Source organism: Ptiloglossa arizonensis, chromosome 3 (assembly GCF_051014685.1).
Source record: "Ptiloglossa arizonensis isolate GNS036 chromosome 3, iyPtiAriz1_principal, whole genome shotgun sequence".
NCBI lineage: Eukaryota > Metazoa > Arthropoda > Insecta > Hymenoptera > Colletidae > Ptiloglossa > Ptiloglossa arizonensis.
In genome coordinates, this window is record NC_135050.1 from 13431930 (window position 1) to 13448815 (window position 16886).

At 35.5% G+C, this 16886-nt stretch overlaps 1 protein-coding gene across 4 annotated transcripts in view; it reads right to left on the reverse strand.

The window, feature by feature from the left end:
- Positions 1-2737: 2737 nt before the first annotated feature.
- LOC143143995 (rap1 GTPase-activating protein 1) overlaps positions 2738-16886 on the reverse strand; it is a 263449-nt gene continuing 249300 nt past the window's right edge. For 3 of the 4 annotated variants that reach the window (XM_076305913.1, XM_076305916.1, XM_076305914.1), the window contains 6 exons: positions 10440-10622; positions 6759-6997; positions 5360-5638; positions 4925-5090; positions 3918-4760; positions 2738-3548 (listed from right to left, as the gene is read on the reverse strand). In XM_076305913.1, the coding sequence (XP_076162028.1) occupies positions 3387-3548; positions 3918-4760; positions 4925-5090; positions 5360-5638; positions 6759-6997; positions 10440-10622 (1872 nt within the window). In that variant the 3' untranslated portion in view covers positions 2738-3386. The remainder of the gene's footprint in view (positions 3549-3917; positions 4761-4924; positions 5091-5359; positions 5639-6758; positions 6998-10439; positions 10623-16886) is intronic. The other variant, XM_076305917.1, reaches the window with a different exon arrangement.

Genomic DNA, 16886 nt, shown 5'->3' on the forward strand with positions numbered 1-16886 from the left:
TTCTAAATCTATCTTAATTTATTTGTTAATAACATCCATTGAATAAAGTTTTAAAAGAAAAAATTATTTATAAAATCGTGCAACTAATTTGATACTATCGTCTAAAAAAAAAATCAAAATATAATTCAATAGATATTGAATGTTGTATATTTAATTTATGAATTAAATTCTATGAACTAGTACAAATTCATAGGGTATATCATGATGTATGTTTAAATTTATGTAAACGGTAAAAGGGTATTACGGTCAAAAATGCAAATAATTGGTTTCAATCAGTTTATTTATTGGCGAACATCATTTCCACTGATTTTCAAGTTGACAGTCGTGCATAGAAAAGAAAAAATAGAATGCGAATACTTACACCAGTCATAAGAAATATATACTTTCGTGTCATAGTGTCAGAGAGTAATAGTATCCGCAATTCTGTTAGATAGATTTGGGCGATTATTATTAAATACAAAATATATATATTTATATATATATTTTTATAGCAGTAATATTTTATCTTTCTCTCTCTCACTCTCTCTCTCTCTCTCTCTCTCTCATAATATAATAACACATATCTCTTTGTAATATAGATAATCTTTCTTTGATTTTGCAAGGCCAGCATAGAAATCACACTAGAGAATGGTAAACTTAGTCTTTTTCCTAGATTTTAGACAAAGAGACGCCCTTATCAAATGAGCTATTAATTAAACACAATTTATGTTATATACATTTGTAAAATTAACCTCGATTGATTACGAGCTTCTCGTAAATGTTAAATTTAATGCGCAGTAATGGAAGTTTTACTTTTGTTTAATTTACCTGTACCTAACGATGACAATACAAGACATTTTTTTGTAATATTCAGATTTTATATTCTGCAATATCAGTTGTTTTGTGGTGTACGTGTGCGTGCTTCTTTCAAAACATTGTTTTAGAATTTCCCAACATTTTTGATGTTTCAGTTTTATCATCGAATAATTTATCAATTTATATACATTACGCGTTGGAGTTGTCACCATATTGGTTCTCTAGTTCTGCTCTCTGCTTTAGATTATTAAATTTGTAACGTTCTGCATTATATTCTTAAAAACATTTCCGAATTGTTACATATTTTTTACTAGGTACCTGTAACGTATGTTCTTGTCTTTACATTTTAGACCTATTATTTTTACGCATTTGCATACATTTTACGTAAAAGGGTTTTATTTTGGCGAATTGTAACTATTTCTCATGCTTGTGCTCGCTATTCTTTATTACCAGTCCCACAACATTCGATTTTTATAAAGCGAAAAGATGGTAACTCTAATCTTGTTTCATAAATTTCACGAAACCAAGCAGTCAGACGACCCTATTTTAACATACGGTCTGAAACAACTTCGTGAAAATACATTGATCGTAAACCGTATAAAATATACTGTGTGCATGTCTTTAGAACAGTTAAAAATAGCATTGCTGGAAAGTGCTTACAACAGTTGCTAATTCCTGTATTTATTGTTCTACTTTTTTTTTTTTTTTAGAAGCATTATTTATCCAGGGATTTTAGCCGGCGTTACAAATATCAATGTTTGAAATAACATTAAGATAAATCGTCGCTAAATATCAGTTTTGAAATATGATTTTTTTTCTAGTGTCAAATTTTTCAGCGATAAATTTGACACGAAATATTCATGAAACACAACTGTCACGCGGGTGAAATTCATGAGTAATGGTTTTCCGATATCAAAGCAATGCAAGTAATTTAAAGGATTTCGTCGTATCGAGAAACCAGAAGTTTCGTGTAAAATGGAAAAATGCGATACACTCCAAAACGACATCGTATAGGCAGTGATAATTGTGATATATCTGCAAAGTATTTGTAAAGGTATATAAAGTTTCATTGAAATTCAGAAGAAAACTTGTACTTGTAGAAAAAACCGTCGATCGAGAAAAAGTATATGCTATCTTATACGCATTTCAGAGGCAAATATTGTATGAAAAGGAATGTAGAAAAACTAAGAGAAGTAGATTTTACTATGATAAACTTTGGTATTATATATGAGTGAACTTTCATGTCCCTCTGTCCTTTCTTTTCTTTAACACTTTCGATCTTCCTGCGTAGAAAGATAGCCGATTATTTACAAAAAAATTATATAAAGTACAACGTGATTACTACTAATAATAATAATGTAATAATAATAAATCATACTAATACCGTCAGTGAAAAATAATGAAAATAAAGTGCATAACTAAGCAAACAAAGTACACTTAGTTTACATTGCGTATTAGTGAACAATGAACGATAATACGTGTCCTATTCGTACGTTACCGACACATCGATACGTTGTGTGCCCTTAAACAATTTGGTGCAGCTAAATCATTGTAACCGGTAAAATGGCTAGAAAACCTAATCTTACGCTAAATTGGCTAATGATACCGGAAGATTAATTAACGAGGCATTCGTACTTTCTAAAATTGTTTCGGACTAATACTAAAAAAAACTAGTAATGGTTTCGGTAAATTTACCGTGATAAATACTGTTACTAACGATACATATCCTTGTTTCAACATGAGACGTCAGAAATATATCGATAAAATACATATTTCTATAGCCCATAAGCGTGCTGATACTTAAACCAAACGCTTTATACTGTTTTATGGGACAATAGTTACCCCGTTTTGAAACAATACGAGGACTGTATACATGTACGTATACATAATATATATATATATATATATATATATATATACGATCTCAATTTGTGAACATTTAATTATTACAGATAGAATGTATTATATTAATTTGTGTGTTTACACTTAGTTTCGGAAACACTAAGTCTAAAGGCCATTTTACGTTTTATTCTAAAGTTTCTAATATTATAATGACAAGATGCACCTACTTCTTTTAATATTTCTATCTATATTCAAGTTTGCGTGTGTTTGTGTGATCGTTTATTTGTAATTATATTGACTATTAGAGGTTAACTTATACCTATTAATAAATTAATAGATAAATAATATGGTTAAAAGTCAAACAATTATTATACCACAAGTAACAATTAGCTACGCTGCAAATATCTCGAAAGACGCGTCGCTATAATTATATATCGCAGACTCATTTTTTTTTTTCTTCTAAATGTCGTTCACTGACCCCATCACGTCTAACATACAGCGTTTGTACCAATTTCTACCTAAGGAAGTTCAACCATATAGTTAAAACAAAACGTAAAGCATTTCGATTGCAAGTTTCAAACTCTCTGCAATGCATTTCGGAAAGTTTTCTTTGAAAGAAGCGATTCCGAAAGAGGGAAGGTATACAGAGTTTTCAACTACTGCGCCCAACTAGTTATTAAAATCTAATAATTGTAACAGGAAGTTACTCGCCAATATATTGGTGTATTAAATATATCTCAGAGAGAATTTTAAACAGTAGATGTCTGCTGATTGTTGTTATCCAATGGAATACTCGTCGAACATTCTTTCAACATTGCCCGTAATCGAAGAATTTCCTTTGAAGCGGCCGCAAGATCGGACTGCAATTGGAGCTCCTTCTCTCGTAAACGTTTTATGTCGCGCTGACAAGTCTGTAAAGTAATACTTGTTAAACAAACACGATATACAAAGCGATGTAAAAAAAAATAATTCAAGAATACACGATTCGCAAAATTGGGTAAAACGTGTCCCCAATGGATCGTTCAGAGAAACGCAATCAATTTAACGAGACAAATCGTTCAAAGGATTTGTGAAATAGAAGTCACAGAAGTCCGTGTTACAAAGATCACGAACGAGCGTTGAATCGAACGATCGTCTCGTGGAAAGCCTGCACAAAGCTAAAACAAAAATCTGTCTCGAAAAAGACATCCTTATTGCCATATATCGATACGCAAGACGTATCCTTGCAGATCACTCTCCCTTTCTCTCTAACAATACCGCGCGTACCTTTCCACACTTACCACATTTTGTCTCAGTAGATCCAACTTGTCGCATTTAAGCCTGGTAACTTCCATCTTCAAGTTCTCGTTCTCTAAAACGCCATCCTTGGTGGTACACCTTGCTGTGTCGTGAGTTTCCGCCGAACTCATTGACTCGAGGCCGGTATCGCTGTCCGGGTATACAGCTTGGTCGAGTTCTAGCTCGCTGTTTAACGAGCTGTCGTCACTTTCCGAAATAATACGCTGCGTTGTTTCCGTCTTCTCCGATCTCTCTTGTTTCCTCAAGTTCTCGTGAGTCAGTCTCTGAACGGACGGCACGGAAGTTTTGTCCACAAGAGTCGTGTCGTTGCTGGTGCAAACCGAGGCGGTAGACTCTCTACGATCGACCTCGTCTTGCTGCAAAGTGGCCAAACTGCTGTCTTGATTGTCTGTGTTGGACAAACTACTGTCCTGACTACCCAAACTGGGGCTTCCACGTTCCGAGTCTCTTCGAAGGGTCAGATCGGGCGAGCCCAAGGGGCTCGAAGGCTCTATCGAACGTTTGCCGCTGATCTTCGTTGTCGATTGTCGATTGCTGGATGGACTGGGCTCCGACTGACCCTTCTTTGATAACTGTTGCGGCACACTCTCGGTGGACGCGTTTCTAACGCGCGATATCAGCGCCTTTCGAACCGTATCGATGAATCTAGTGCCACTTCCTCCGCTACCAGATCCCGAGGCATCACTCGCCGTAGGACTGACCGGGCAGTTTCCACCGAAACCCAAACCGGGACCCCCTAAACCGATCGCTCCGCCGAGAAATTCCGCGGTTTTCCCTTGCAATTCTTCTGTCAATGACTCCAACAGAGCCGACCTCGTTCTTAGCTGTGTTTATTTTAGAGAAACAGAAAAAGGAGAAGTTCAGTCGTGAAATTCATCGAACCATTCCATAAGCTGATCGTAAAGATCCGATAGCATGCGATATCTATAATTTGTATCGTCGAGGAATTTTAAGTAGAATCACGTAGAAAACGTTGTTGGACAGTTACCTCGAGTTTGGAGAACTTCTCGGCTTTGTACGCCGCGTTTTCAGCATTTACTAATTTCGTCAGAAGGAATTCCTTGAATTCGACTCCTCGCATAAATACAGCTGGCGTTGGTAATGCTGGACCAAACCAGGGAACATCGTTTCGCGCCGTTATGCTTACTTTGTACCTGCATTTAGAATACGTATAAATGTCGGCGAATAACTGTGCCACGACGTGACGCGGATCGTACAGCCGTAACGAGTTCGGTATACTAATTAACGAGCAAACAGGATTCACTCCTCTTTTCCGTTAAAAGATAGCTACGTTTCGGTGTGCTATTTAAAGCATGGACGTTTGTTGAAAGTTCGGGAACCACGATTTCGTAACTGATATACATCCGAATTTCACGCTACCTTACTACATGAAAACGCGTTACACACGAATCTAAGAATATACCTGGTATTAGGAGTGCAGGGGTCAACGACTTGCACCACGATGAATGCATGTAAGAAGTGGCTGGCGATCATATCTGGGCTGAAGGGAGTTGGCTCCTCTTGGAATATTATCGCGACGATGTCATTGCCGATGTGTCTTTTACGCTGCAATTGCTGAGAGTCCCCCGGACTATATGGAAGAAGAGAGGCGACATGGAAGAGCACTTCTCGCCCTCGAAATACCTCATATACCGCAGAATCTCCCGTCTGGCCGTGTCGAGTATCCAAACCTCCGCGATATCTGCGAAGATCAACATTCAAGCTCTAACATCGTGGAAGTGCGCTTACATATTAAACGATGCACACCCTAGCTACGGAAGTCCATAGATTCTAATAATAGGAACTGGCAACATTCGAAGTTCACACTGTAATTATTATAATCGTACGATTGCGTATCTAAAACATAGCCTCGGTCTAGGAATTAGAAAAATTCACTGCACGTTTCTTTTTCTCTTTCTTCTTTTTTTCTTCGTTTAGTTTAATCCTAGTTTGAATCGTACTAACGAGTTCGATCGTTGGAATCGTTCGAGTATCGACCGAGTTAAATGAAATTTGCACAGATACAAACGGTTACAACGAAATAACTGCAGTAAAATTTGCAGACGTAGATATCTACAGCTTGTTAGAAGAAACTTATTCAAACAGAAACTGCTCTGCAACTGTTCAGCTACCTCGTGCATAATAAACTCTGCTCGATATGATTAAAGGATGGTTTATTCAAGAGAGGAACTCAATATTTGAAATGTTACCAGTATTATACGAATCAACCGTTTCAAATTTTGATATGAAATTCATTCTGCGGGTAACTTTCTCAGTTACTGGATCATTTCATACAGTTTGTAAGTCTTTGCGTATTTTGACACAATAAATGTTAATCGTCCACAGTCATACTTTTTGCAAATTTATTTTCAAAAGTTTCTCCAGTGTCAATTTCGACACATTTAACTCGTTGCTGATTTTAAATTTCAAAAAACTGTCTCGATTTCGAAATAAATACCACCATCAATTTTATCGATATTCACAGAAGTCTGCCTTTGTACGTTTTTCTTTAGAAAATTCACATAGTGGAGTATACCTGATAATTTCGTTACGTTTATTTTTAATTGACGAGTATTATCCATTTTACTCGAACACACTTCACACGATAAAAAATTAAATATTAAACATTGATGGATGTACCGTAGCTTAAACCGGTAGGATTACGTTTACGTATGTTTACATCGAGATAAAAGTTTGCATAGTTAAATACACAAAGACTTATAAAATTACTCGATACGTCGAGCAGTAAATTTTTTTATTTCAAGTCTTTGGATAAATAAGAGAGGGTACGGACGAAACTTTCTTGTGTCGTTACTACTGACCCTTTGTGATCCTTCAAATCGATCTTCTGGCCCAACAAGTCAAGGAACTCCTGAAAAGCGGGTGTAATTTGTCTGTTCCCGAAAAGTTGCTCCTCGGTGACTTGGCCGGCACGTTGATGAAGAACACCGAATTTAAACCTCGATACCAAAGCGTGTTCGTCATACCGTGCTATCAGTGTACCAGCGCCGGAACAGACAACGGGCATCAGCGTGCTCACGTTCAGAGTTTCGTTGATCGCCTGTAAAAAGGATCTACGTCATACAACGAACGAATCCTATCGATATATAATCGAGTTTCGAACAAATAAAAGACAACACGGGGAATTTTTCCTAAAATACACGCAGCTATGATTCAATTCACGATTATAGTCAACATCTGTTTTTCTTTCACAGACTGTGCCACTTTTGCGCAGAATCGCCACGAACGTTAATATATGTTCGTAAAACAGTTAATATCGGAGAACGAAAGAGAATTTTCAACGTAGAAAAATACGAACAATTTAATAATTTCTTTTCCATACTATATTTAATCGTTTTAAATATTCTATTTGTCTGGTTTAAAATAATCTCATTTCTATATTTTAATTCGAGAAAATGATCACATTATTTGGGATGCATAGTGTATTATAGTAGCTATCATTTATTTATCAGCCCGAGAGTTTTGTAAGTATAATATTTAGTTTAGCTACAGATCGTCTTCAAATTATTTCTTACATTCCACGAGTGTAACATTTAATCGAGTAAAATCAATGCAAATAACTTTAGTTTGAACGAAGTAAAGTAAACGTAACAAACATTTTTTGTCTCTGAATATATATTGAATGTAGAAATTCCTTTCTAAAAAATTTGGTAAGTACTAGTAATTAGATAGACTGTACGTATGCTCGGTTAGGGTGAGTTATTTGAAAAAGGACATTTTAATATCTGCTACTGAGGACGTACAATGATATTTAGAGCGAGATTTATATGGTTTATCAATCACGGAGAAGGAGGGAATCACAATTTATGCGAAATGTTTGTCAGTCATCGATATTCATTTATTTTACCAAACACCTTGTTGCCTCGTGCATGTTGCAACCAACATTAACATGAGTTAGAGCTATGTTTCATAATATAACCTTGAAATGATCTTCATGACTCACACTGTATGTTAAATTAGTTTGTAAATTCTCATTTACATTCGTTTGTATTACTTAATGAATACAAATAATACGAATAATAATATCAAAAATGTTATTCCAGTTGTAAGGGTTTTAAGCTTTTCGAAAATAAAATTTAATTTAAAATTTAGATTGTAATAATTCTTTTTTAATTGGCGAGCAAATGTTAATTCACAAAGTAGAATCGGTGACTTTAACTATGAATTTTCCATGCAGAGAACCAATCGTTCGAAACACCTGTTTACATAAGTAAACATGGTAAGTTTAAAATTATCTAAATTACGATTACGTGACATTCTATAAATATTTATATAGGAATATAATTGAATAATATTCGGAAACACAAATAATATAAATTTACTAATAATATAAATGTAATTTACTTTTACTTTAATTACTCACCGAATCACCAGCATTTTATATTTATTCTTATAAAAGAATATAAATTATTCTTTTATATTCATTTTTTAATGGAACATTTGCACATTGCAAGGCATCTCTATGAATAATGCATTCAGCATTGTTTCAAGCTAACATCAAAATGAGCTTAATGAATATGTAAGATTTAACAATATGTAATTCCCTAAAGAAGAAAGTAACAACCTTTTTAACTGATAATTATACTGTATGTACTATATTTACTGTATGTACTCTTTTGTATTTTCAGATTCAACAGCGATATTTACGTATTTTGTTTCTGGTGACTCACCCTGTACATATACACTAAACATTTTCCATGATAAATTTACGAGCTAACATGAAAATATCCCCAAGGTCTACGTCAATCTTATTGTTTTAAAAGTCTTGGCGCTCAGCCTACAACATGTTCATGAGAAAGAAAAACATCAGATATCAATCTCCTTTTGAACCGAAGTTGACTTTCAATGACATTATACTGATTCCAAAGGCAGTGCTTTTCTTGGCAACACGGATTAGAATTGCGAGAAATGAACTAATATTTCCATTATTTAAAATTTATTGTTTACCACATACGTTTCTTGGAGAATTTAACAACGTAGGTTGCTAAAACTAGCAGAGATTGCAACCGAAACCAAAATTCTGATGTACAATGTGATTCTATCTACAAAAACCAATAAAAAAATTGGAACAATATTCTTTCGCAGGATGTTTTGTTTTTAAGGAAATCGATTTTAAAATTGTTGGAGGCACGCGCGCATTTTACTACAATTCTGCGCGCTAAAATTATACATGCGCATAATATATGAAAATAATAATTTACAACCAGAAATAAGAATCTATTTTAATTAACTTTACACAAACACGATAGGGACACAAACAGAAGTTTATGTGTTCTACGATTCGTGCGAGAAAATGTTACTATAGATTGTCGATTTATTTCTGCACCTAGAAATATTGTTTGGTTCTCGATTTTACTACTCGTTGCGGGACACCCTGTATAATCAATTATACTCGTGCCTTTTCGTCGCCGCGCGATACACTTAACCTTCCAACAATTCATGAATTTATTTATCCAATGATAACTATAAATTGCCGTCTTTTTTATATTTTAGAATCCGCCGAAACCTTTTTCTGGTGACGTATCTACGTAGTGTCTTCATTTTTCTTATTTTTTTTTTTTAAACAGACAATAATTACATTTTTTTTATTTTCGAATCAACCTTTGAAAAAGAAATACAATTTATTTTAAACATTTTTGTTTTTTCAAAGTTGAGGGAATAACGAATGCGACGAATTCTAACGGAATATTGCTCTCACGTTCTAAATAAATAATGCTCGTCCGGAAAGAAATTTTTTCAAAATTCACATATCACTCTATCTAAAAATAATACACCCTCGCTCCCGGGGGATAGTCTGACAGTGACACCGCATAAGTAACACAAAAGATCTCAATATTCTCCGTAACATCAAAAAAGCACTTCTCCGCTACAATTTACATAGCACCCTCCCTACGTATCATAACGTCACTGTGTTGAATACAAGCGTAATTATTCTCTCACAACGTACTTTTCTGCATTTATTTTCTACATCGACCCCACAATGCGCAATAACGCACGTATTTACACGAACTCGATTCTATCATATTTCTTTACCAATTTTTGACAAAAAAAAAAATCTTATCTACGACGCATCCACGATTCCTTTCAACCGAAACATTCCGTAGAACCCCCAACGATATTTTTGCCATTTTCCTTGTCCGTTTGCCATCGTTTCGAAACGCAATTAAACAAATTGCGCGCTGCGGATCGAAATTCGGAAGATATTGGAAACAACGTATTATTTTTAACTACCGCGGATAACAGTCCAGTTGTGTTTCGACCGACGTGCAACGGTATATAATTTTCGTCACACGATCACCGTTTTCGTGGGTTTCGTGTATAATTAAATATTATAATGTAACCACGGCTCGTTACATTCTGCGTTCCAGACGGGGAACTTCGTACGGCGTGGAACACCGCACCGTGGGGAAATTTATGCGCGGTGAAAGCGTTAAACAAAAGGGTACTTGAACGTATTTCGTCAAAGAGAGGGGAAACTTCACCTTGACCATTTTTGCTGGCGACGGATTCGGGCCGAGGTTCGTGGCTGGTACCAATTCGTGGGTCGAGCCCGCTCGCAATCGCAGCAAGACCCGCCAGTGCTCCTGTCCAGCGACCGTCTCGGCCTTCACCGAGACGAGGACCGGCCCGTTCTCTCCGTCCCTTCCCACCAGGTTCACGTGCTCCTGCAAAAGGAAAAGGTTAAACGCAAGATGAAACGCAGCGGGCCTTTTTACGATCGAGGGCTGCCGACGAGTCGTAGCACCGCGCAAAACGCAACGACTACCGCTCGTCGGCTGACTTTGACGCTCGCGCGAGACCCAATGACTGGACCCAACATTTTCGTGGCAGTCAGTGGCATTGACCACTCGGACCGCTGGTCGACAACCCGCGAGATACCGTAACCATCGTAGATCCCCTATCATCGAAATGCAACGAACGAAAAGAAAGGAAGAAAAAAAAAACGAAAGAAAAAACAATCGCCAACGGAGTTCCCTCGTATTTCGAAAAGACCGGTCACAATGCGATTTCTTTTTTTTTTTTCGGAGAAAAGTATGTACACGGGACGTTGAATCGCCAAATTTTAGCAACGATCGACGTACGCGCGTAGAAATTACACGATTTCTTTAAACGCGATTTACTCGTATAATAAACGAGTTACTGATAATATCCTGATGACGTACCGCGCCCGATGAACACGATTGCGCCTCATCCGGTAATTAGAAACGAGAAGTGGAAACAGATTATTAATCTACACGAGCGTAGCTTTCGTATGGAATTGGAAGTCATCGACGAGCTACGGAATTGACAAAATGGCGGTGTACCTTAAAGTTTTAGGGAACGGAACGAGAGAAGGTGAGTTTTTTCAGAAGAGGAAACATTCTTCGATGGAATTGAGAAATATCTTTTAGTATTATTATTTTTATAGTAATTATAATTGTTTCTGTGATATTTCTACTTTCGTAAATAGTTCCATCTTTGGTGTGTGCGTATATAGGCATCATTGCATTTTGAGAATATATCTGGACACGACAGAGGCTATGAAATAAGAACTGGTGGAAGCTCCACGGTATTTTAACCACTTAGCTGCCGCGCCCGAGTTAACTCGGTCAGCATAATCGCCAGTAAACGAGTGCAACCATGCTTGAGGATTAAAATAATAAGGAGCAACGTAAAAGGAAGAATATAAAATTTAAAGCTGAAATTTTATACAAATATTTCCGTAGCAGTTTTTTAAATATGTAAAAAATGTAATAAGAGTTGCGTTTTTTTTAAACCGATTGTTTAAGGTTGATTTTGAAATAGGTTACTAATTCGATGAACAGGTTTTTATGAAATGCGTATAATAGTATTTTGAGAACGAAATCTGATACATTCGATTCGATACTTTGCATATTTTATTTAAACGGTGTGTACACAAATATATTAATACGCAGTGCTAAATCAGTTCATTGGATTGATAACCCAGTATATATAATGTTTAAATAACACCATCTAGGGTTTCAACCGTTGAACAGTCAAGCTTGTCCAGAGGTCGAGAGAGGGGATGCAAGGGGCGTGCTGTATTTCCCCTAAGCGACAAGAAAATAAACCTAACCCAGATCCGCGTATACATAATTTTTCTTATCTAGAATACAACGTTAATTTTTAATTAACTTTATAATTTGTACACGCACGCTTTAATCTGGACTCTGTTCTCAGAAATGAAACGCATTTGAGCATTAATTATGTTTTTAATTTGAAAATTGATAACACCGAATAAATGTAAATGTCCCGTAAATGTATCCTGAGATGAAAAAAGTTTCGCACCTAAAAAAGTTTGAAATGTTCTTTGTCGATCATGGTAGGCGTGATCTCAAGTATGCCCTTTCTGAAAAAGTATTTTATCGAGGGATGCTTAATTTTGTAAAAAAAATACAAAGAATTAACCGTGCATTAAAATTTTCGAATAAGAATCGCGCGTTTCAAGTTAATCTAACGAACGAGTAAAAAGTAATATTTCTTTTGATAATTAGACAAATATCACAGAAAAGTAAATAACTTTATCGATAGACATAGTTTTCTCCTCTTATTCGGTAATCAATTTTATTTTTAGCATTAAGACTGGAACTATAACAGATCACAAGGAAAGGTAAGAATGGTTATTAAACACACGAGATGATACAGCGCACCACGTGTTTTATGTTACACAATATGCGTTATGGCATAATACACCGTGGTATGTCATTATCGTATGTTATAGTAACGCGTTATATTATATTACAGCAGCCGGGGCAGGCCCATTAAAGTAACATGTCACTGTACCCGTAAAATGATGGAATTTAATGCGAAACGAGTATTTATAATTACAAATCGTTATATTACAAATTATAACATATAAAAATTAACATGCTCGAGATAGAAATTCATTAATCGTACCAGCAATGTTATTACTTTTTACATTATTCGGATATAAAGATAAATTGTAGTTTATTGCGTATCAGCAGTGAGGAAATTACGGCAATTTTTATTCCTTCTCGTAGAGGTTAATTAACTGCACGATTTAGCAAAAATAATGTCAAGAACAATTAGAGTATAGTTCCAGTGCAGAAAAACTTCATTTTATATCTCCACTAATTGACATTGTGACCTCGATTAATTTTGTCATACTCATTTCTGAGAGAAGATAATGGGAAAGAATTGTTTGCATCTCGTAAGAAAGCGATATATAAAGATCGTTTATATTTCTTCTTTAAATAATTTGCAAGAAACATTTATGTGCGAATATAAGGCATTTTTTTTAATCATTTTCACGAAAATTGGCGCTACAGCGATTTTCACGACTGTTTCGGTTTTACGTCTTACAAAAGATGAACATGCTTATCTGTTGAATTATGTAACAAAAAAAGAGGCGACAATAGTTTCTTTCGCGACGTACGTATCTATTTGTTTGAAGAATAACCATGACACGTGGACAGAATATATCAATAAATCGTTACCAGTCTCGTGGCTTGCGAAAATAAAAGATAACTATGCAAAAACAAATGACGGGTACATCCATCAAGATTTTTTTTTAGAAATTTCAATGAAATAGTTTTTAAAATAAACTTCTAAAAGCAATACCCGTATCGACTGACGCGTACCAAAGTTACAGTTTACAATAAATCAAATATGAAAACATCTAACGCAAAAACGCTCGCGAATGTTTTATACGTATTATAAACTGATATTACATATTCCTCTATTTTCGATGTACGTTACTTTTCTTTAATTTTCGGTGGATTATAAAACTTTTATCCATCATCTTTCGCACAGTCATCAGATATACTGTACAATGACTCGCGTTTGTGGAAATTAGCAAGGTAATGTTAACTGCAGATTGTTACGGAAATGTTTGCTCTGAATTCCACACTATTGTTTATCTAACACTTCAAGAGGGATTCTAGAACTAATATTGGAAAGTAAGGTATGAAAGTATAGCAAACACGCGTACGGTAATTTCGTAAACGATATCGTTCTCGATAAACGTCAATCCGCTACACTAATTTACGTTAAAAGTTGTCTCACGCGCATTACTTTGATTCAATTTTCTGGACCCGATTCGCCGCTCAGGAAAGCGTTGCACTTCAACTGCATTGTTTACCCTCGCAATGAGAACAGGATGCGTGCACGCATGCACGCACAATGAGTTCGCAAATCTACGCGGTGACGCATCCATCGAGGAACTCCGCTGGCGGAGCATAAAACGAGAAAAATTGTTATTGGTGGATCGACTTGGCTGTTACTCATGATTACTTCGAAGAACGAGTTCGATCAATTCACGATCCTCTTTGAATCGAGTAATTCAACGACGAAGAATTCGGAAGTTCGCTGTGGAAATATTTTCATTTCACAGACCGAACCAAGAAAATAGCTAATCTTAAATTCCTGGTTGCTTCAAATTCTTCGAAAAATGTGGAAGAGAACTTTTGTCGATACCTTCTTCTTTTGTAGGTATGTGTGTCGTACGAGTTTCCAAGGATGAATGTAACATAAAGTTCTTCGTGAGCATCGCATTCAGTCTTACAACGTTTTCAAACAATACGACAATTTTTGCTCGCATATTTTATTTTACTGCTTTAATATTTAGCTTTTTTTAAATGATATTTTGGTACTGTGGAGAAATTGGTAGCAGTGATTGGCTACCTTGATTGGTGTACGAATCTCGACGTGTTCAAAGATTATTTCGTTGATTCGTTTGGTTAATAAAAAGCTGAATGTAAGGTATTGAAAGTCGATTACAATCGTGTGTTAAACATGTATAAAAATTCTAATTACGCGTGTTTTAATCTTGGACAGGCTTGATTAAATTACGATACAAAAAGAACTATGAATTCAGCTCCTCTTTTTAACGTCTTCGTTTAATGTTACCGCGTAATTTATTTCACACGATAAAAATACAATATATGGATATTTTACGAAATATGTGAAATAAGGAATGTATAATACGATAAAGTGCAGCAACATCGAATGGAACTGTAACGTGTAAATTTAAGTGCAGCTTCGAACATGAATGTAAATACAGAAACGTGTAAAAGCAAACAATGCAATGTACAAAGCGGATGTGTCTGTGAATACTGTGAATCAAAATGCTTTCTTCGTATTGCACGGTATTTATGTTATTACACGACATGCATATTTATATCGTCGTAAATTAAAGAATTATTTCATATACCTTTCATTATTTTTCTGTGACTGCAATAAAGATTGTAGTATAATTATAGGCAATTTAAAGGTATCAATATTTAATGCTTATGCATTAAAAAGGAAGTAATGGCTATTTATTTTTTATGTGACTAAGCTGCACGAAGGCTATAAAAATTTAATTGAACATTGGTATAATTAGAAGTTATTTGAAGTCTATAAACGCTGAACGGTTGAATCGTCGATAACGTTATTTTTAATCGTGACAATACGATGAAATATTTCGTTTCCTCTTTCTCATAATTAACTCCGTTTAATAAAATCCGATTGATACGTAATTGTACGTTCGTACGTCAATGTTATTTTTAGCAATTTTCTATTGCACGAGTCGACAATAAATTCAGTACGAAACGAATAACATTGAGGGTACAATTTTCCATATTACAGTAAATTCTGGTTGTATGATCGTCAGATTTGATTCGGTGTATGATCATCGCTATTCCTACCAACTGGGGGATCGAAACCAGTGATGCGTGAAATACGACACGAGCCTGCGGCTATCTTTGTAAGAAGCAGCCGACTAGCATTAAAACAGTACAGACTTAATAAAAAATTGAATTAAAAAATTGTCTTTCTATTTTTATGAAAATATTTTTGACATATTAATGAGATTTATCCGAACGATCGATTACATCGATTATTTTTAACAGGTCATTACGTGGATAAAAAGTGTTCGATTTGCTGTAAAATGACTCAAAAGTTAACAATTTTATTCATCTCAAATTTTAAACGGATAGAACGGACTTACTTGCTTTCATTTTCTCGGCTTCGCTCTTTTTCCCTCATTTGTCTCACTCGCCATTCTTTCTTATAGCTCTTACTCGCTCATTCTTTTCTTCAATTACTACTGTCAGCAAACTATAGACTGGATCGCTCGTATTGTGCCTACACGTTGTAAGACTCTACCCGGTCCCGAGTTCGTTTTATAAGTTAACAGTAAAAAATCATATTCATCACCTTCACTTTTAATTTCTCTAAGAAGACATTAATCTTTTTATTTTCGAATTCACTGAATAATATTCCTCTTATTTTTTGCCAATATTCTATACGTATTGGCAATTGAAAACATAAAATGAGAAATCGTAGAAATTCCATTTAGACTAATCTTTCACCAGAAACGATACAAAATTTGTTGAAAAGACTTCCTTGCGTGTTCAATAGTTTCGAAGATAGCATCGGAAGGCTGAAACTTTGTAGAATAGTTTCGCACCTTAAACTTGAATCACCGCAGCTAAAAATGAAATATCTTTTATTCTTGGCGGCTTCGCATATCCGCGAAGTTTAATCAAAATCAAGGGCATGTCACTTGGCGGATGTTGCATCGAGCGATCATCTCTTCCATTTGACAATACGGTGTAACGATCGGGGCAATTTCTCAAGCAATTATCGTAGTTGCATTTGTCAAGGTTTCAATGTATACGGGCAATTTGGCTGCGTTAACCCATTTGCATCAAGAAGCGGAACATTTCTCGATGTCTGACCCGTATCACTCTGAGCGTAGAATAATACGCAAGCGTTAGGTTACCAATATCATCGGATACGAAACAATCTGTACATCGTGTAGCAAATCTGAAGAAAGTGAAGTTGTCGGTGATACGTGCCGACTGGCAATCGAGGTCAAAGATAGGCCCTGGTGTATTACCGATTACCTGATTATAGAGTACCGATACAAATGAGTTTCAAAGGGATCGCCGCTCGGAAATTACTACGCATCCGACGATATGGGT